Source organism: Xenia sp. Carnegie-2017, unplaced genomic scaffold (assembly GCF_021976095.1).
Source record: "Xenia sp. Carnegie-2017 unplaced genomic scaffold, XeniaSp_v1 HiC_scaffold_1, whole genome shotgun sequence".
In the NCBI taxonomy this organism is placed as follows: Eukaryota; Metazoa; Cnidaria; class Anthozoa; order Malacalcyonacea; family Xeniidae; genus Xenia; species Xenia sp. Carnegie-2017.
In genome coordinates this window covers 5,406,513-5,426,915 of record NW_025813402.1, presented here as the reverse complement: position 1 = coordinate 5,426,915, position 20,403 = coordinate 5,406,513, and the positions used below count along the sequence as shown (strand labels likewise).

Genomic DNA, 20,403 nt, shown 5'->3' with positions numbered 1-20,403 from the left:
AAAAGTAAACGATTTAGAAGAAGACATCATACTATTCATACAGATCTACGATTGTTTACAATTGCTGAGCAGTCAAATGTGTCAACCAACACAGTGAAAGAAAAAGAGATATACCGTCACTCATTGAAGGGAAAGTTTATGCGTAAAAGCAAAAGTCTGACTGACATAACATCTTTTTCTGAAGATGCGCGATCGAGCGGTGTAAATGTCCAACAACGTTGTTCAAAATCATTATGCGTTTCACTCTCAAATGACATAAAACCGACCGAAACAAAGTTCAGAAAACAAACTTTAAGACAAAAGCATACAACGGATTTTGCGACAGGTCAACGCGAAAAAAGCGGCAAAAACGCTTTCACCGGCAGAGCAGTGTCATCTTTAGTTCAAATACACGTTCAAACTTTAAATAAACTCCATCTAAAACCGAAGGCAGAAGAAAAACAGCACATTTCACAAGCAAACAAAATACAGGCTGGTATTACCATTTCTCAGTTATAAGCTTTTGAGATAAATACTTAATAAGATTTTTGTTGTTATTAGAATTTAACTGGGCAATTTCTTAACATTTGCTAAAGGCATGTATCGTGTAACTATGGCAATTGATTAGCTTACCAAAAACCAATCAATTAAAGAAATTATAGAATATTTAAAAATTTTTTGGAAATAATAGTAAATTGAAGATGAAAGCCAAAATGAATAACCGGCGTTGGAAATGGAATTTTCTATAAATATTGTAAACATGAACAGGTGGCAAAAGAAGTCTTCACTAAAAAGCCGAAAAATGCTTCTTTACTTTACTCTTCTAACTTATACATTAAATTAAGAACATATAGACCATTAAAAACTTTGATATTTGTTACAGTAACCAACTTTCACCAATTAGAAAGCATTAGCAATAAGAACTACGACGATCACGTCTAAATTCAGACGTAAGTAATTAGCTACAAAAAAATGCTAAGTATATAAGAAAGATCGTAGAATATGACAATGGCTTAAAACCCGCCTTTCACCCAATTTTTGACTGACGACTTTAGTCTATGAGCATTGTGACAAAACGCAAATTTTAAAACGTAAAAATTTTTATTACGTTGCTTGAAAAATCTTATCCAGCTGTATGCTTTAAATTTCTTGGCAGAAACGTTTACAACAACTGCAAAAGAGAAAGATCTCTTCATTTTGTACAAGAGAAATAAATATAGAAAATGTTTTTAATTATTAAATAAATACATAGAATATTTTCAACCATCATCAAGCGCACACATAATTTTAACAAAATATTCGTATAGTTGCTATTCAACTATTTTCAGATAAATATACATTCAATTTAATGATATACATATTAACGCAAAAAAACATATGTCTATTTGACAAAACGACCACGAATTGAATCCGATCGGGGCATACTTCTGATCTCCAACTTCAACGCAAATACCATCCAGTATATATTGGACGATAAATAAACTATATTACACAAGTTTAAGTATTATACGTATTTACATTTCAAATGCAACTGCGAACTTATTTTTAACACTTTACACACTACATTTTTATTTACATTGAATATACAACAGTTGCCTTAAAAAGCATGATGAATGGCAGTTTGAAATACTACAAGAGTTCATCGAGATTTTGTATTTCTGAAGATGTAAAACTTCTTCGACGAAAATACGAAATAGCTAGTGTTTAATCATAAATATTTTAAAAAATCAAGCCATATACAGACTTAGAAGCCGAAGAATTATAGGTGTGTTGTCTAAAATATCTACACGGCCTCAGCAACTAGCCGCTCCTTATCACCTATTCGGAAAAATGTTTTGTATTCTCTTTGACTTTCTTGTTGGTCATCAAAATGATCGCCGTCCTCATCTTCAGTCCAATCTTCAAAATTTTTACTTTCAAATTTCATATATGCATCTTTCTTACTATTAGTTGGATTTCGGTCTTCGGGTGCAAATATCTTAACATCGCCAGCGCCCGAGATGTAATGTATCCTATGGAACAATGAAATGACATTAACTACAATATATTCATAGTCCAAATTTAAAATCAAACCGAGCAATAAAATAAATAGTGTTTATTGTATATTGAAAAGTTACAATGCAAGTTCTACTTACTCCATTTTATTAGCATTTTTCTTCTTACGATAACAAATCATAGCAACAATGATGATCACAAGACAGGCTACAACACAAGCCGTTGTAATGAAAATAATTTGAATAGTTGAATCATTTTTATGTGATTTCCGCTGTGCAGCAGTAGCGCCTGCAAAAAGTACAATTGAACACATAAACAGTCATAACATCAAGCGTAAGGTTATAATATCAAGCAAATTTCTGAAACGTACATATACATTTTAACGAGGTACATCGATATGGAAAACATCAACATGTAAACAGACAGAGTGAATACAGAATCCAAACTGTTCGTTACATTTAACTACAATGCAGAGAGCGCAACGTACGTAAAGGATGAAGCATATATTTACCAAGTGTAACTAACAAATGCACTGCTGTTGTTTCTGAACTTTGCGAATACTCTTCAGACGTTGGAGTTGATGTTGATGCAAATTCTGTGGATTTGACTGACATAGCCATTTTGCAACTCTTTCCGTCATTCAATAACGAGCCATTATTAGGACATGTACAGTTGAAGCCATTGGGAACAATCAAACATAAATGGCTACATCCACCGTTATCTTTGTTACATGGATTAAAGCCTAAACAAAAGAAATTGTTATTGAAACACATATTTGCAAAGAGCAAAAAAGTAAGAAACATTTGGCAAAGAAAAATGTTTGAAAAAATCAAATAGTTTTGTTTGTACCTGATGGTTGAGAGAGAGAATGACGAACTGAAAGCCTTTTGGGCACAAAACTAGGAATTTTCTCATTGTAGATTAATATTGATTTATTTTGTCCGGTAAATTTATTCGCGGCGGAGAGAGTTTTCTTGATGTGATCTGTCCAGTAAATATATTTACCAAACACAGCAATATCAAACAAATCTTGAAGATTCCCAATGTTGAGAGGTCGACGATTTCGGCCGTCCAAATCACTTGATTCAATTTCGTGTTTTTTCGTATCCAACCAAAATAATTTCTCAATAGCATAATCAATGGTCAAACCAGTGGGGGCTCTAATTGAATTTGTTACAATGTCCTCTATATTCTTCCCATTCATGTTAGCTCTGGATATCTTTGGGGTAGTGATACAACTCCAGTAAATGTATCTAAATCATTAATGCGTCTTGTTAGTGATGACATATTGATCTTACATTTATAAACAGTGCCTCAAATCCATTGAGCCAACTCAATGCACGCTTACCCTTTGAGTGGATTGAGAACAATACTGTGAATATCGATTTTTAAAATCAAAATTGTTTTCCTGTTGGATCCATCTAATTCAGCTACATCGAAGTATGAGCCTAATTGTGCAATAATATATAACGTTGCTTTACTGTACACATATATTCTTCACAATTTGTTAATAAAACTGCTCCAGATAAACTATGCCTGCAAAAAAACATTGTACCGTACTTTGCAGATATGTTGATAACCAGTAAAGTTTTCCTGTTATCCAATCAACGGCCAGATCCTTCAATCCATTGATTGTCGCAACAACGAGTGGCTTTGCAATGCTTGTATCAAAATTGGAACGGAATATCTTGTTTAAGAAGGCATCAGCCCAAAACATGAAACGTTTTGCAAGAAATAAATCAACTGCAACTGCATTTTTAGTGCTTTCTTCTACAAAACGTTTCAAGTGTGAGCCATCAGTCGTTATACTTCGTATATCCAACCCAGCTGCAACAACTAACTCTGCTCTTTTTCCTGTAAATTTACCAAAATAAACATGGTTGACACGTGTTATGAAAATGACACAATAAACTATACAAACTTATTTACCTGTCCCCGGAATGCAGTCTCGTTCATCACCCGAAAGAATATAACCTTTCGTGCATAAACATTTAAAAGAGCCAGCAGCGTTTAAACAAGTCTGACTGCATTCGCCAATAATTTCACATTCGTTAATGTCTACAAGAGATAAAAGTACGAAAGACTTCCAGATTTACTTAAGCCTTTAAAACTTAATCCTACAACGCGGATGTAAAAACATAAAGCATGAGATATAAAGGAATGTACACCTACCTATACAGCTTCTATTATCTTTTGACAATTTGAATCCGTTCTTGCAAGAGCAATAATAGCTTGTTTTAGTATCATGACAATTGTGAGTACAGTTTCCGTTGTTGTAGTCACATTCGTTTATTACTGAAACAAAAACGACATGATTAGTTGAAAAAATAAACTAGGAAATAAAATAACAATTGTACTAACAGCAAGACTGTTCATCTTCTCCTAAAGGACAATCCTTCTTCTTATCACATAACTGACTGTTGTTAATACACGATGAAGAATTCCTACATAGGTATTCATCAGCAGCACAAGAAACACTCCTTACTATATGAAAGATGGGTAAAGACCTTTAACATTATATCATGACTATTTACTATTAAAGTAAGACAGTACTAACAGCAAGAGTGCTCATCGTCTCCTAATGGACAATCCTTCTTCTTATCACATAACTGACTGCTATTAATGCATGATGAAGAATTCATACATTGATAATCGTCGGCATCACAAGAAACAGTCTTTATTATATCTAAACAAAACGAATGAAACTTTACATTAGGTCATGACAACTAGCCTCATATTTGTACGCACTATAGTACAAATACAGGGACCATAAAAACTGATCTATTAGGAAAATGTCGCTGTAGAAGCCTTTGATGGAATAGTTATGGTTCATCTGGCAGTTGTGAAAATGAATTCAAGGTGAATAAATAGTAAAATGGTCGGAAATTTCACCATTTTTAGAGTGCGACTTATGTTATCGAAAAGCACTTTTGAAATAACTTGAGAACAAAAAAGACAAAGCTAACAATTGGAACACGTTGGCTGAAACATTGGTCCAAACGTACGCGACCGCAACAGGAATCCAAATCGGAAAAATGCAAAATTTATTTTTCGCCATTTTTCACCAATTACTCATAGAAAAGGCATTTAAAAACCAAAATTTCAAAAAAACATGAGACTGAAAAGCTATGCGTTTGCATATAAGCCAAAATTTCCAAAACTTTATTTCTAGAACATTATGTGTCATATTTTAACCCTACATGTTCCACTTGCTTCCTGTTACTTACGTGCGCAACCTATATTTCAAAAGAGCTCATGGGAACACAATTTTTATTATGAAAATGTTTATTATTTGCCACAATTTTACTCTCAGATAAACCATTGGATGTTGAACTATTTCCACCAGAGATTTTTGAAAATCCTGCAAATCTATCGTTTTCCAAAACGTTCGGTTTTTACGATACAACCTGTACGTATATACATGAACGGGGTAGTTACACTTAAACCAAAACCTAACGATCTGGTGTCCGTAAAGAGCAATGCCCGTTATGGCGGAGACTTAGCAACGATTTTCCTTGAAGGGGGGTCTGTTAAAAAGGTAGGGGTAATGATTGTCGTTTAACATTTGACTGTAAATGAAACGTAATATTTTATGTGGGCTAAGGATTTTAGCAGAAGGGCTTAACCTCTTCCACCCCTCTAGTAATGTCATTGCGTTATGTTCAATGGAAAAATATCCCAAGCTATAGGTTGTAAAGTTAGAAGACTGTATTGCTGGGATTTTCTTTTCTCACAATGTTCTGTTTGTTTCAACTTGTATATGTATACATCAAGGTTTGACATTAGACATTAATGTAACAGTGTTGATACATCGCTTATAACATTGATAATAACCTGTTTTATCACATCTTGAAGACTTCTCGTCACTTCCATCAAGACAATCATTTTTACCATCACAAAATTTGTAATTCATAACACAAGATTTGCCATCATCACATAAAACTTCCGTGCTTATTGCACATTTAATGGCATCTAACAAAATGGAAAATTGATATTTGCAATGAAAACATTAACACCTACAAACAATCAGACACAAGTGAGATATAACATACCACAGTTCTTCTCATCAGCACCATCATCGCAATCATTTTCACCATCACATTTGAAGACAAGCTTGCATTCACCATCACAGAATAATTCACTTTTGAAACAAGTGGGGTTTACTCACTGAAGAATGATAGTATTTCTTTGATCAATACATGGACAATTAAGTTACATATGTTACATGACATGACTTTAATGTAGCCCACATTATCCAATACACTCACATTAAGCAACACGATTTAAGTTCATATGGGTTTTAAACCCATAAACAGGTATAGCTGCATTAACCTCAGTTTGTTGCCATACATTCAACTCACATACTCCACATTGCCTTAAATATATTGTCAATCTGATTCTCCTGTTGACTATTAGTCTTAATTCAATATATAACATGGTCAATCTTACACAACCCTGATAGATATTTTATTTAACTTGAAAAGAGCACCCAAATCCCTTGTTCAGTTCTTAATTCCTATCACAACTAAAAACTGCATTCACCATGTTTCTCAAATAAAAGAAACCTCTCATCATGTTCACATATGTAACTATACAAAGGAATGCCATGACTGTCAAATAGCATGATGCAAATACTGTAAAATAAATGATTACCAGTTGGACAGGATTGCTCATCAGAACCATCTTTACAGTCATTTTTCCCATTACATTTAAGATTCTTTGGAATACACTGATCTCCAGACGAACATGAGAATGAGTTTGAACTGCATGTTTTGCCTTGAAAAAATGATATGATTGTAAGAGTTTGAATCTAAAACATCAGTTATTATAAAAAAATCATCATTACAATTAGCTTCATCAGAGTTATCATCACAATCATCACCACCATCACAAACATATTTCTTACTGACACATTTTTTGTTATTACATTGAAATTCACTGGTGGAACAATTTCGGTAAAAATCACCTAAAAATACAAATTTATACATTCACAAAACAACTCTTTCATGAAAATGATTTTATACTTTATCACAAGTAGTAACATCTAGTACTCTTCATTTTAGAAGGTCTAGGGTTAGATATCTTAGGTCAAGAGTTACATACATAACTTAGATCTAGGACTACATACCTTAGGTCTAAGCTTACATAACTTTATGCTGACTACAAAACAAACAAATTACTTACAATTGCGCTCATCTTCACCATGTAAGCAATCTGTAGTCCTATCACATTTAAAAGAGTTGGGCAAACAGACACCATTGTTGCATCGAATCTGATCAGATTTACAGGTTGTGAAGTCTGAGGATATAAAAGAAATAAATGTCATATAAATTAAAACATATGGTAATGACTATAACAGCACAATTAAAATACTTCACATGTTGAGTAACTTTACCCTACACTAAACGTGTTTCAGAACTATGTTATTTATGCATATAAAATTGCACTTACTGCATCGAAGTGGTGACTCATCACTCTCATCTTTACAATCTGCATAATTGTCACAAAACCAATTCTTTTTAATACAGCGACCATTACCACATTTATGCTCATCATCTTTGCAGTTCCTAGTGGCTAAATTATTATTACACATATTATTGACAGAAACATCAAAAATAATTACTCGCGAGTCAAAAATGTATTTCCAAAAACAATATAAAAAACAAGTTTCGACACTTATAGTTCCAAGTACGCCAACAATTTCTCTGCTATCTAAATACTCTTGATATTTTTATACATGCATTTATGTTAGACATCAATTAAGAGTCTGTTTAATCTATTCACACAAATAAATGTCTGTAGACAGATAATCAAACAAATTTAATCCTTTAGGATATTAAAGAGCCTGTGCGTGGGTCTCCCAGAATAAACTGTTTCCATTTCCTTATCTGTTCATTTCTATGCCTGTTCTTTTTTCCTTTATTTTTTGCCTGTTTATGCATTCTTATAATATCTACACGACACACCTACTTAAACAATACTTTCATTTTTGGTCAGAACATCAATATAATGCCATTCACAATAGAATTTTTTTATGTAGGAGCAGCTAGTTTCTGTTGCTAAATAAAATTGTTTGTAGAAACTTTTTTCAGACTCTGTATTTTCATGGTTAGGACCCAAAAACTAGATTGTGTGAAAAACGTTTTGTACATAGTTGAAGTTACACTTTTCTCATGATTTCTAGTCACAAAATTTCATGCAAACAATATATAGGACTGCACATATTTCAAATTTTTGCTTAATATTTTATCAAATTCATCCACACTTTGATAGAACTGTATTCTACGTAAAATACGTTAATTTTTCATGGGAACTATTTGTACATACTTCACATTGCTGGAAAATGGTAGAATAAACTTAATCACTAAGAAACATGAAAACAGTTTATAAATCTTTATACAAAGCATTTTTTATCATCGAAATTGATGTTACATAACAGAAAAATTCAAAAATGACATTGCGCAAACGTTTGTCTGTTTCAGTAAAGACCTCTTTCTATGGACGAATTTAAATTTTCTGAGCATTCTGTATTCAATGTTACTTTTGAAATAAAAACATAGCCCAGACAGAAGTAAGAATTTCTCAAGTATGTTATATTTCATGAAACATCGCTTCAACAATTAAATAAAATTACGAAATACAAACAATTCCCCACGCCCCCTACCAGCCCCAATTCTCCGCCGAATAAACCTTCGCTACGCCTTCGCCAGCCACGTTTATAACGACGTTTTTTAGTTCAAAAAAGGACAACTATTTTTAAATTATTACGCGATAAACAAATTGTGATAACTCTAAACTAAGAAGTCATGACCATCATCATGACGTCTTTTTTCGATATTTACTATACCTTAACGTGGTATAATTCTAAAATACTTTTGAAATTCAAACAAACTTTATAAGATCAGCACATTCTTGCGACGTGTCGATCATTTTTAATGGCACACTGTTTTTTTCAATTTTGAATGTGTTGCAAACGTCGACAGGACTATATTTAAGATTTAAATTAGGTGAATGCCAAAATAGTATAAACTACTAAAACAGTCATTCCGACAATCTTGTCATAACTTATGCGATATGTTAAAACTAGGATCATTGTTCGTAAGTAACGAAGCACAACGAATACAAATAGGTTAAAATCAAAACGAAATTCAAATACGAAGCCATTTCTTTTAAAAATTTTAACAATATTTGATAAGGAAACGTTTCACTTACCACAATTCAACTCATCACTATTGTCGTCACAATCTGGATCGCCATCGCAGATGAATTTCTCGAGTATGGTTTTATATTTTCCATCGACGCTAGCCGCATTACATTTGCAGTCGCCTTTATTATCACAAGTCAAAGCTAGAATTCGAAATTAAATAATTGTTAAGTGTCATAAAGTCGTTCACACTAAGTTTTTTCGATTTTTGGCAAGTTGCTTGTAGTTTCAGTTCCACAATTAATATTTATCTATCTACTTCACAAATTCTACCCTTAATTATTTCATGTTCACTTCACTCTCGCGAAACTGTAACGGTTTGGATGAACTGCTTCTTTCAAGAACTTAGCAAAATTTCTTCGTTTGTAATTGGACACCAAAAATGATTTTAACGTTAAACGCAGTTATAGTTCCTGTACATTCTTCAGTATTGTCTTGCTCAGTCCACTATAGCATTCTTTAACCTAGATTTACCTGAACATTTTAGAAGCATTAAACTAAAGACAATGGCTTTACAGAATAACCATAGATTCTTGAAATTCTTGATCATCCTTTCTATCACGAAAAACTAAATTCTTCGTACACTGTAGCCTTTCTTCCCAAGGCGGGATACAAACTCCTATAACTTTCTAAGTTGTAATGAGTTTTCTTTGTATAACGCGTGGGTAGAGTGGCGCGATGTCGTCAAAACGGCTCTTATCCAATCATAATAGTTTATAAGTCGAACGATGAAGTATGAATAATTAATATTTTTGAGTGCTAAACTTGGGCGAGCTCCGAAGAACTAAATTATATAATTTATAATACCACTTCCCAACTTTTTAAGATTAGAGCAATCAAGATTCTAGAATCAAAGTAACTTCATAAAGTTTAAAAACATTTCGTATTAAAGAAGTTTGAGGTAATTTTTTGTTATCGTAATCATCAATTCCCATTGGCTAGAAGTCCTATGAACACATAAGAGATCGTAAATCTTGAGATTTTTGAGAGCTTCATTGGAATATTTGGGAAAATTCACTTGAAAACACGAACTAATTTCAACAAAGTTTATCTATTGAGAAAATTTGCAGTTCCTTATAAAATAAATATAATTTTGTCATACAATTGTATTTGAACACATGAATACACAAAAATGGTGTTACATAATTCAAGAAGGGCGCAGGAATAGCGTTGATTATGCTATTCTTTCTTGTACACTATCGTCGTTCTTCTTCCTCAAAAGGCTCAACTTCACATTTAACTTTTAGGTTTATACATTTAATATTGTACAAAACATGTTACATGTTTATTTTACATTGTAGAACATCTAAACTTTCAAGTACGTGTCAAAACGAAAAACACGTGCATCCTCTGTCCTCATTTTATCCTTTCAAGAGGATTTTAATAATCGGATTCTAAGCATCATTTGCACGCTAAGTTTCCATAGATCGTCAACAGCCCAAAAGCAAAATAAATTTCGTAATAACATTTTGAAACTATTTTTCTCACATGATGATATTTCTATTGCCTCACTAAAAGTCAGATGTATGGCATGAGTTTCCCTTAGCATAAAGTAAACAACCTTATGACTGATGGATTAAAAAACTACACGAAGATTATACATATTTTTTAAAATAACATCATCCGTTTGGAAAAAATTTTTGGGACAAGAAATCGACCGTAAAAGTCAAAAAAGAATCAATTGAACATTTAGGCTTAGTACAAAATGTTAAATTCGAAAGTTTTCGATGAACCTCGACGGTATTAAACATATTTTAGACCGTATGATACAAATATAGCTAGTGATATGATAAATGCTCTGTCCTTTTTTCTTCAAGCGGCTGTAGTAACGCAGCTGGATACAGCATCATAAGTTTAGCCCGGTGTTTTCATAATTAGATGTATCGTTTGCATTATATTAAAATTAATCACCAAGATTCGTTGACACATTAGCACAGCATTAGTGAAGCATGGGTGTACGATGTTTTCACTCAATAATCTCAGGTGATGTTTTTAGTCAAATCAAGCTCTTGTTGTGTAACCGTATTAAAAACATCTTCCACATCGTCTTGAGGTACATCCTTCATTAATTTCCGTTTTTCACTTAATGCATTTTTTGCCATAGTTTTCATACGATAACGCTGACCGGCGTCGATGCGTAACTTACGACGATGCTACATCAATGAAATAGCAAACTATATTAGAAAGTTTTTCAATATAGTCAGTCCACCTTATTCCTACATTATAAACCTTCTTCTTTTGAAATAATTGTAAACTTTTACATGAATTCTAAAACTTACTTCATTTGGAGAAACGTAATGAGGATTTTCGTAAAGAGTTGCACCACCGAAACTGCCTCCGAATATACGAACAAGATTCATCACAAACCTGGGACCTTAATTAAAAAAAGAAATACGTGTATCAATTAAATTTATTAATACATATAGATTATTGCACCGGCTCTCCTGCATGTTATAATTAGTTGAGGTGAAAATGTCAAATAATCATTACCAGCAGCCTAAAACAATATTCAATTTTTGAATGACATACATGATGCAGTTCAACAGAACTTTAACGTCCATGAGCATTGCAAAAAATTCTTACAAACACTTTTTACTGTCATTAAATAAAATTGTTATCCTAAAAGTGCACAACTACGCCTAACTAATTACGCTGAACACGTTAGCAGCAATATTCTTTTAAAATTTTTATGTTTAAACAGAAATCATATCGACGCATAATAAATTTTTCAATACTTAGGAATGGAATGGATTACAAATATTTTTCAGGTCAGTGAAGCTGTTGAAGTCCAACATGCATGGTTAACATCAATATATTTATCATGCGTAACTTTGCATACATTAAAAGTAATGTAAGTGCTATGGTATCATGTGAATAAACAACCGGTTGGTCACATGCATTCTTGTCATGTTTAATATCACTTAAACAATTTCCTTCTCACGTGGCAACAAGACTGTAAAACGTACCAGAAACGTGTGAATATATTACGTGTGGTATATTGTGGTGCAAAGAGTTCATCAAAACTTCTGTTGGTGGCATTTTGAATTCTTTTTTGTCTTTTACAAAATACTAATTTGAGCCTTTTGTTTGAAAAGACATGTGAAATCACCACAAGAAAACAGACTGGAACACGTAAAGCAAAAACATTCTCGTTTCAACAAAGGCCTTTGCTTAAGTTAGGCAGTTTTCGTTGAAAACGATACTTCACACATACTTTGTCACTAGAATAATAGTAGAACTACAGATGATACAGAGAACACTTTCTGCTTACGTAACTGTTCAATTTGTTTTATGTGTGAAATGACGTATTTACGTATGAGGCCTTGATGACATCACATCAAAGTTTGTCGTGGTAAACTCGGAATTTTTTGTTCAAATATAATTTCAATGATGATGCGGATGTTGGCGAAAAAGTCAACTTCAATATAAATAAAATTACAAAATAAAATATCAAATGTACAATATTAAAATGAAGTAAGTATTTAGGAAGTCGAATGAATCTGAAAGCAAAAAATGAAAACTGAAAAATAAAACTGAAATTTCCTTATTTGAACATGAATATAAAATAACCACGGCGGCAATTTAAATAAATCGGAATATGTTTATTTTAATGCGCAGTTTAGCAGTTGGCTCTGGCTTTTTTTGAAGGAAAATTTCTTTATTCTATAGCAACAGAATGACAGAAAAATTTCTTGTTCCAAGCGATAATTTTTACCACAAATTATGATAGAGAACAACAACTATACAAACCTATTTCTAGAAGAGATCCATCTTGAATAATCTGAAAGAGATTGAAAATGAATTAATAGTACATGTCTCATTTATGTACTCTTCAGGAGCCAGTTGCACGAAGCCTGGAGAGCGTTATCCATTGGATAGCGAAAATTTCAAACTTCTAAAAAACGTGTTTATATTTTTCTTACGACAAAGAAATTTTGTAATCTTCGAAACAATATTTTATTTCAGTGATTGCACAGTTCAAGTCGTATACTTTTCTCCTATAAGATATTTTATGAACGTTCAGAAAAATTTGCTATCCAGTGGATAACGCTATCCAGGCTTCGTGCAACCAGCTCCAGAATTATATACACTGTCAGTCTTCATCTCAATTTCAGCAAATTATTCTCATAACTTTTATATACCTGATAATGACGAAACCAAATTCTGTTATCATCAATGGCAAAGCACATCACATGATCAAAAAATGGTTTGCTCTTTGGATGGAGATTTGGCGTTCCAAATATCTAGGATCATAGAAGGAACATGTTTCATGATTTGTATTTATGAAGAAGTGGTAGGGTGATTCATCTCTCATAAGGAATAACCAGTAACTACCAGTTCCCAGCATTTGGTACAGCAAATACTTGGAACTGGTTGTCACAGGTTACCACTTATATACAGTAAATAAAACAAACATGTCGGTCTTAAGTTATTTTGAAAACAATACAGTGAAAAATAAATTTTTGACATTTTCAAGGATTTTGTTCTATAAAAAGAATTGTTTTTATCAATCGAGGTCTTTCTAATAATACCATACCTTAAAAGAATGAAGTTGTATATTCTACATATGAAACAAAATGCTTCTATTTACCTGCACAAACATTTCTTTTAAAAGTAAATGATGTGGACTGTCATCAAACATCTACAAACAAAGCACTTACATATTTTTAAACGTCTCAAAGAACATTTTACTCTCCTCCAAATTCAGAAAAAGAACAGATTGAATAAAGAACAAATACCTACTGAGTTATCATGACATAAATGAAAAATAGCATAAAGTGGAACATAAAAGTATGCACAAAGCTTTTAAAAATTTGATGACCTTATCAAATGATAATATTGGCCTTGACCCTTTCAAACAATTTCCGTTAGTTTCAATTCATCCATTGTATGAACTATAAAAACACAAATTTTACAATTGATATTGTCAATGTTTCCTTTGAATAATAAAATATATCCACAACTTAAAATGTCTGACTTCACCATTTTCAACAAGAAATTTAGCAGATGGACCATGAGGAGTGCATGAAATCCTACATTGGGATGCAATAAAAATAAAACATCTGTCACTTTTAGAAGTAAGAATTGTGAAAACTAGGAAAAATAACACATACCACATAAATAAATCTGATTTCTTTCGCATTTCAAAAAATATACATTTATTACAGTTCTTCATTTCACACACCTATTGTTTCAAAAACAATTATTTCAACTTGACAAAACAATATCAGCTACTTTTTATGCTATTAATATACATACCTCATTTATCACAAACAATTTGTCTTTTCTATCCAGTTTTGAATCTAGCATTTAGAGGAATGAACTTTGTGTAAGCAATGATAAAATCTCTCTTTAGTAATAAGATATACTTGCACAAAACTTGAAAACATTATCTAAGCTTAGTGCCAATTTCACAAAGCAAATATTTTATAATTAGTATATATGCTTTCTAACTTCCTATATGTATATATTCCAATCTAAATCTGAAGATATCTTAAGCTAAAGATGAAACATTATCATTAATAAATTTGATTATCCACGGCCATATTAAAAGTTTTATGTTTGGCAATTATATTCATACTTAGAATTCAATTACAATGTAATATTCTTGAATTGCAATCATTATATTTTCAATAAATCAACTAATTTATATCATACACAGTTACTTATGAAATTATGCTAACAAATACACTGATTAATATTCCTTTGTTTTGAATAAAATGCAAGGTAAGCAAGGTATCACAAAACAGCATTTGATTAATTATTAGCTGGTAATTGTCTTATAACTGATAAACTTTCTCAAAAGTATAAAAAACTTCAATTTTTTTGGACCTTTCGTACCTGATTTGGAATGAGGCATTAATGTTTGAAGATCATTCATCAAATGACGTGCTCTAAAATAGATATATGAAGCAATAATTATTCAAATATTAACTACAGTTGACATTTTGGGGTAGGTACAGTCAGTAGCTTAGCAAACACAACATTTGAGGTATGGTAACCATGTTGAACTATTGGCATGCAATATGAAATAAGGTTTAAATTTAACAAACGAAAGGTAGGTTAAAGGTTTCTGGAATAAACACTGTAACACTGACAGATGGTTATGTTGGTGATTGAAGAAGAGATCAACCTTGCTGCCAATTCTTTTTTGTGAGCTGAGAAGCCTGAGCTTCATTACGAAATTACCCATCCTATGCTCCATTAAAAAATTATACCCTCAGCAAACCTGAAGGTGATTCCACGTGCACAGAAGACAAGTACACGCTGCTTATTCATATACTTTGCTTTTTTCGCCGTTGTCTTCTATAAAATGAAAGAAAATATGGTATTTATCTGTGGAACGATTAAAGTAAATCAACTGCATACCCTTGGTACGGAATCTCTTCCATCGAGAGTCGTCTTTTTTTCCTTTACTTTCTTTGATGATTTCGCCATGTTGATCTTTGTGGTAAAAAAACGGATGGGTAAACAGGTTACGCTGGGATAGCATCTGGTATATCTATGGATAAACGTGGGTAAATGATGGAGGACGGAATGGAAAAGCTGTTTGTCTTATAGTCACCAAATTCTCAATAAAGTTTTCATTACGCAAAAGGAAAAGTTTGTAATAATTGACTTCTAATAATTTCAAAATATTATGATTAAAATAACAAATGCTCTTTCACTGTTGAGACCAGAAAGCCATGCACATTATGCGCCAGCCGGGAATCGAACCCGGGTCGTCAGAATGGGAATCTGACATGATACCCCTACACTACTAGCGCTCACATTCTTTGAGGGGAGAATACATTATTTTAAATACAACGCATAACGTTAATGATTGTATCAGCAGATACTATTGTTCATTTTATTCATAATTTAGCAAATTTTGAAATTAGGACAAGAAGATTGAAACATTGAAAGATTTAGGTGAGCTAATGTATCAAAAATAAATAATGCTGAGAACGTTTTGTAAAGATAAATCTAAATATGAAAAATGTACTTTGTTCCTAAACACCCAAACGCTTCAAGCTCCATGCTGTAGTTCATGTAGATCATGGTTTAGAGACTTAACCTCGTTAGGGGTGAAAACCCCACTCAGTTGCTTAATGCATTAATTGTTTAACTTTCACTTTCCCGTCCTTATTTTTGATTTTTTCCATTATATGTATGTTTATCCAAAATTATGTCACTTAAGGCGTCAGTTGTACTTGTACATTCCTTGGTGCCTGTTCTGAATATGTCTAAAAGAAAAAGATTATGGACTGTAAATTTAGTGGCACTTCAATTATTGGTGTACAAATTTTATAATTTACCTCGAACCTGTAACATGATAGTTGCCCAGTTCTTGATCATTTTACAGTTTTTTTCATCTGAGCAATATTTAATGATCTGTGTTGATGAACTAATGTGAAACCATGTAGAGAATGCAAGACAAAGAGAAAACAGCAAAGTCAACTGTAATTGAAGTTAGAGCTGATGAAGCAGAGCTACTGCTCTTGCTTAACCTTAAAAGTTTAACAGTAAGTTATTACTTGACAGAAGTTTTGACTTTTTGTTTGATGCAAGAATGGGATCATTTATTTCAAAAGGAATGTCTGGAGCCATGGAAAAAATGCAAGAGCAGCAACAAACAATGGTAAAATATATGATAGGTGATTACATTTTCAAGCAGAAGTAATATGGTAGCTTATAATGCATCTATATATCAGCAGCAAACTTTGATTTATAAATTTTTAATCAGAATGGGAAAATCAAGAGGGGGGCAAACAACCTCAAGAAATCTTCACTAATTAGCCCAAGTTTATAGGTTAGCTTAACAAGATAGTTTAATGCACTTGAACCTCTCATGCAGTTATTTTTTTTGTTTTTGTAAAGATGGAAAGGCAGATACTTCTGCAAAATGAAATGCGTCAACGTGGAGTAGCTACACAAATAGCATTCACTCGAGAGATGTTTATGTGGTTGGGGTCATTCTATGTAATTGCAACAACTGGTGCAATTTTGGGGCAAGTAGATTAACTTCATTAGTCAAGAAGGAAAAACTTATCAAAACAAAATGTAAACTAATTTTCTTGCTGGATCAATGCCCTCACCCTTTTCACTGTAATGTAGGCTTACAAATGTCTTCTGTACATGTATATCTACCTTATATTACCCAGTTTTTTATAATCAAACTATACAGAATATCACTCGTGTTCTAATTACTTAATTTGAGACAATGAAAATATGTTACACGAATTGAATTTTTGTCGTAGGTTTTTAAAGACGAAAAAATCTGCTTCACTTGTCCCAATTTTACCCTTGACGTTTATCGTTGGCTACCAAGCAGATCTTGCATATGGCGACAAAATAACTCGTGTTAGGGGTTAGTTATGTTGAACGTGATTGAAGATGGAATCTGGTGTATAAGTGTTTTTTTGAAATAGCATGCGTCTAAATGAAATGAAATTCAAATGTTGTCATTTTTTGTTTTCAGCGGAGGCTGAAAATATCATGAAGAACGAGGGAAGCATTCTAAATCTACCCAACGGTTTACCTACCATTCAAAAAATTGACGAACTTCGAAAGAACAAGTAGCCAGTTCATTTTTTTGTTTAATTTCTTGTTTCGGTTATTCCCAACCAGGATATTCATATTTAATTATATATAATTTTTCAACAACTGTAAACTATCACTGAAATCTTGAAAATGAAAATAATGGTGGAACGGGGGGAGCACGGTAAAAATGTAATGTAATTTATACTGCAAAGTATTATTTTTATTGTATTTTGAACTAGTCAACGTATGTTAATGTCTTTTGAAGCTTGTCTTTGTTAACCATGTAGTTTAGAGTAGTAGATGTTGAGTTTTGGGGCGGAGGCAAAATTGATTTTGTCTTACAAGCTCGCCAGATCTCTACACTTTACACAGTGTTCACAACAAGGTTAAGAACAGCTTTTTACAAAATTTTTTTTTATTGAAAAGCGACAACAAGATTAGCATAAAGGAATCGATGGACATGTTGAAATGTACGTTATCAGAAGACAGTTTGTATTGCTTATATTCAGTAGGATATGACGAAGTGGAAGTTGATTTAACCAGAAATAACCATTTTTACAAACTCTAAAAATATAATTAATGTTATGAGAAATATGAATTGATTTTTAATGAACATATCGTGTGCTGGTAGTTTTCTTGTTGAATTTCTATAAACAACAGTTGAAGAATTACCTTCGATATTTACCCTTCCTTTTTTATCTTCAACGTCTTTGAACAGGACATCACATTCTTCGTCAGTAAGTTTATCACCTAGAGATTTAATGTCAAATTCACATGAATTTTTTAGAATTTTAACAAAAACTGATAGTTTAAAAAACACTTTTTAAAATACCTAGAGATGTCAGAACATGTCGTAGTTCGCCTGACAAAACAACGCCGTAGCCATCTTTATCAAAAACTTTCAATCCTTCCAAAAAGTCCTCGGTCCTAGGTTTCTTTGGACATTTTTGAGCAACTTCGTGAAGAATGGGTAAAAATTCTTCGAACGTTATCCTCTTGATTCCTGAAACCAGCAATGACAGCAGTTGAACTCAGTACGATGAGAACCATACGTATTAGTAAAATGAAAAAATAAGTTAAATTTATAAACCAAATATCAAACGGACACAAATGCGTTATTATTATTATTCAGAGGAAATGATCAATCAGCCAACACAATTATTGCTTGTGATAATTAAAAGTGATCATTAGCAAGAAATTATATGCCGTAATTCTTATACTTTCTGTCGTGTGAGAACACTCACCTCTAGGATCAACATCTTGGACAACTTTCTTTATGTCTTCTGATGCCGGATTGAATTCTAACGATCTGATCACGTCACCAGATTCAGTGCACTCGATTTTACCATCTCCAACCGTATCAAACATTAGAAACGCTTCTTTGTACTCTGCAGTTGATAAAACAAAATGATATTACTTGGCGGACGGGGTTTGGCTATCAGCAAACCGTTTTGTTAGTGCTACACATTTCCCCATCCGAAAGATTACTTACTTTACGCTATCGAATAGAAAATCTGTGCATTATTTAAAGAAAAAGAATACGTTTCAATTACCCTCAATCTTAAGTTCGGAGAATACACTCTGTAAAAGCGAAAGAAATGTTTAGCTGCGCGTTTATTGCATTCCCATATTCATAATGGCCAACAGAAATACAAACCATTTTCACGGATATTTTGCTTGTATCACTATATGATAAACGTTGTAAAATGATAACACTGACACAGTGACCCAGCAACAATTCGTGAATAACGCTCACTGGTTATTTAAACATGTAAGTTGATATGCTAACCGGATAATATGGACATGATACCAAATTTGGTTTATGAAACACGCTATCATCATATCTCACATACATCACATAATTTAAACAACGTTAGTTGTGCTAACTGATACGAACTTATTATTCTTTGTTCAATAGTTTGTTGGGTGTTACATAGTTTCTTTGGAATGTCGCCGGTAAAAAATTGATTTTGTTACACAAGTGTCTAGTTTCATGGTGTGAGTTTTATGACAATATAGTTCATTATCACCTTCAGTCAGTTCGGCGTCCATCGGAGATTTTTGTAGTCTGTCTTTTGCACTAGGATCTGTGTTCGCAATATCTAGTCCAGGTGTTTGGTCTCTATTTCAAAATGCCTCAATCATGCATACAGTGTAATACCACCTGATTGTAGGTATACCAATTTACAGGGGCGCACATCAGTGTGGATGGGGGTAACGCATAAAAAGTCGGTCCACCGCAGTGGCCCACCAAAGGTCCACCGTCCATTGTCAGAGAAAGTTGCTCTCCACCAAGAAACTCGTCCTCCCTCGTTCAGGGGGCAAACATCAAATCCACTTCAAGACAGTTCCACCATCATGGTTGGAGACAGTTTATCGCTTCACTGTTTACACTCAAACGAAACAAGAAAGACGACCTTTCTGGTATTCAAGTGCAGTATTCTCCAAATTGTTATTATACAGGGAGTATCAAAAACGGTTACTACTGGTGAAATGTCGCCAAATTAATTCGCAAGTTTTGCGAAAACGTTCAGTAGAAAAAGGACTTCTTAGGGTTCATCTAACAATAAATTTGTCGCAACACTTTTAACCATTAATAACCATTTTTGTTTTACTACCAAGAACATATATGATTAATACGTGGCAGATGTCGTTGAAGCTAATAAAGTTTTGTTGTTTTGAGCATTCCTTCCCGTATTGTA

The 20,403-nt window shown here is 32.8% G+C and overlaps 4 protein-coding genes and 1 non-coding gene across 10 annotated transcripts; 1 reads left to right on the top strand and 4 right to left on the bottom strand.

Moving 5' to 3' along the window:
• Positions 1–1,550: 1,550 nt before the first annotated feature.
• On the bottom strand, positions 1,551–19,101 carry LOC124437726 (low-density lipoprotein receptor-related protein 4-like). The gene is given in 20 exon segments (XM_046987675.1): positions 1,551–1,991; positions 2,115–2,262; positions 2,486–2,716; positions 2,824–3,227; positions 3,323–3,422; positions 3,535–3,828; positions 3,904–4,032; positions 4,147–4,269; positions 4,336–4,458; positions 4,532–4,660; positions 5,809–5,946; positions 6,027–6,116; positions 6,118–6,141; positions 6,628–6,750; positions 6,821–6,940; positions 7,159–7,272; positions 7,426–7,548; positions 9,187–9,321; positions 9,653–9,780; positions 19,084–19,101. Coding segments are annotated over 19 exon segments (2,796 nt in total). The 5' UTR covers positions 9,672–9,780; positions 19,084–19,101; the 3' UTR covers positions 1,551–1,762.
• On the bottom strand, positions 10,641–15,671 carry LOC124437634 (ribosome biogenesis protein BRX1 homolog). The gene is given in 13 exon segments (XM_046987608.1): positions 10,641–11,331; positions 11,458–11,552; positions 12,929–12,959; positions 13,321–13,422; positions 13,770–13,820; positions 14,001–14,047; positions 14,050–14,073; positions 14,162–14,211; positions 14,293–14,363; positions 14,438–14,481; positions 15,020–15,072; positions 15,408–15,484; positions 15,548–15,671. Coding segments are annotated over 13 exon segments (888 nt in total). The 5' UTR covers positions 15,617–15,671; the 3' UTR covers positions 10,641–11,157.
• Trnag-ccc lies at positions 15,875–15,945 on the bottom strand. Its single transcript has one exon. It is a non-coding gene; the product is annotated as a tRNA-Gly (tRNA).
• On the top strand, positions 15,979–18,314 carry LOC124437670 (plasminogen receptor (KT)-like). Of its 6 annotated transcripts, none has more exons than XM_046987652.1 (5): positions 15,979–16,090; positions 16,703–16,799; positions 17,039–17,169; positions 17,419–17,528; positions 17,640–18,314. In XM_046987652.1, the coding sequence occupies exons 2-5, from the start codon at positions 16,731–16,733 to the stop codon at positions 17,738–17,740; spliced, it is 411 nt and encodes a 136-aa protein (XP_046843608.1). In that variant the 5' UTR covers positions 15,979–16,090; positions 16,703–16,730; the 3' UTR covers positions 17,741–18,314. The 6 variants fall into 6 exon arrangements, with proteins under 6 accessions (XP_046843608.1, XP_046843604.1, XP_046843618.1 ...); XM_046987648.1 differs by lacking the exon at positions 16,703–16,799 and adding an exon at positions 16,585–16,683 and having other exon boundaries at positions 16,009–16,090; XM_046987662.1 differs by having other exon boundaries at positions 16,026–16,090; positions 16,706–16,799.
• Positions 18,099–19,447, bottom strand: LOC124437660 (myosin-2 essential light chain-like). The gene is made up of 6 exons (XM_046987637.1): positions 19,359–19,447; positions 19,255–19,282; positions 18,946–19,089; positions 18,534–18,704; positions 18,374–18,451; positions 18,099–18,265 (listed from the first exon to the last, which is right to left on the bottom strand). The coding sequence occupies exons 1-6, from the start codon at positions 19,359–19,361 to the stop codon at positions 18,237–18,239; spliced, it is 453 nt and encodes a 150-aa protein (XP_046843593.1). The 5' UTR covers positions 19,362–19,447; the 3' UTR covers positions 18,099–18,236.
• Between the last annotated feature and the right edge of the window lie 956 nt (positions 19,448–20,403).

Coding starts and splice junctions, on each gene's coding strand:
- LOC124437670 (XM_046987648.1), top strand. CDS start 16,588: ATGCAAGACAAAGAGAAAACAGCAAAGTCAACTGTAATTGAAGTTAGA. Junction 16,684..17,038: donor TTAACCTTAAAAGTTTAACA/GTAAGTTATTAC, acceptor GTTTTTGTAAAG/ATGGAAAGGCAGATACTTCT. Junction 17,529..17,639: donor CAAAATAACTCGTGTTAGGG/GTTAGTTATGTT, acceptor TTTTGTTTTCAG/CGGAGGCTGAAAATATCATG.
- LOC124437660 (XM_046987637.1), bottom strand. Junction 18,705..18,945: donor CCAAGATGTTGATCCTAGAG/GTGAGTGTTCTC, acceptor TGCTGGTTTCAG/GAATCAAGAGGATAACGTTC. Junction 18,266..18,373: donor AGGAAGGGTAAATATCGAAG/GTAATTCTTCAA, acceptor TTATATTTTTAG/AGTTTGTAAAAATGGTTATT.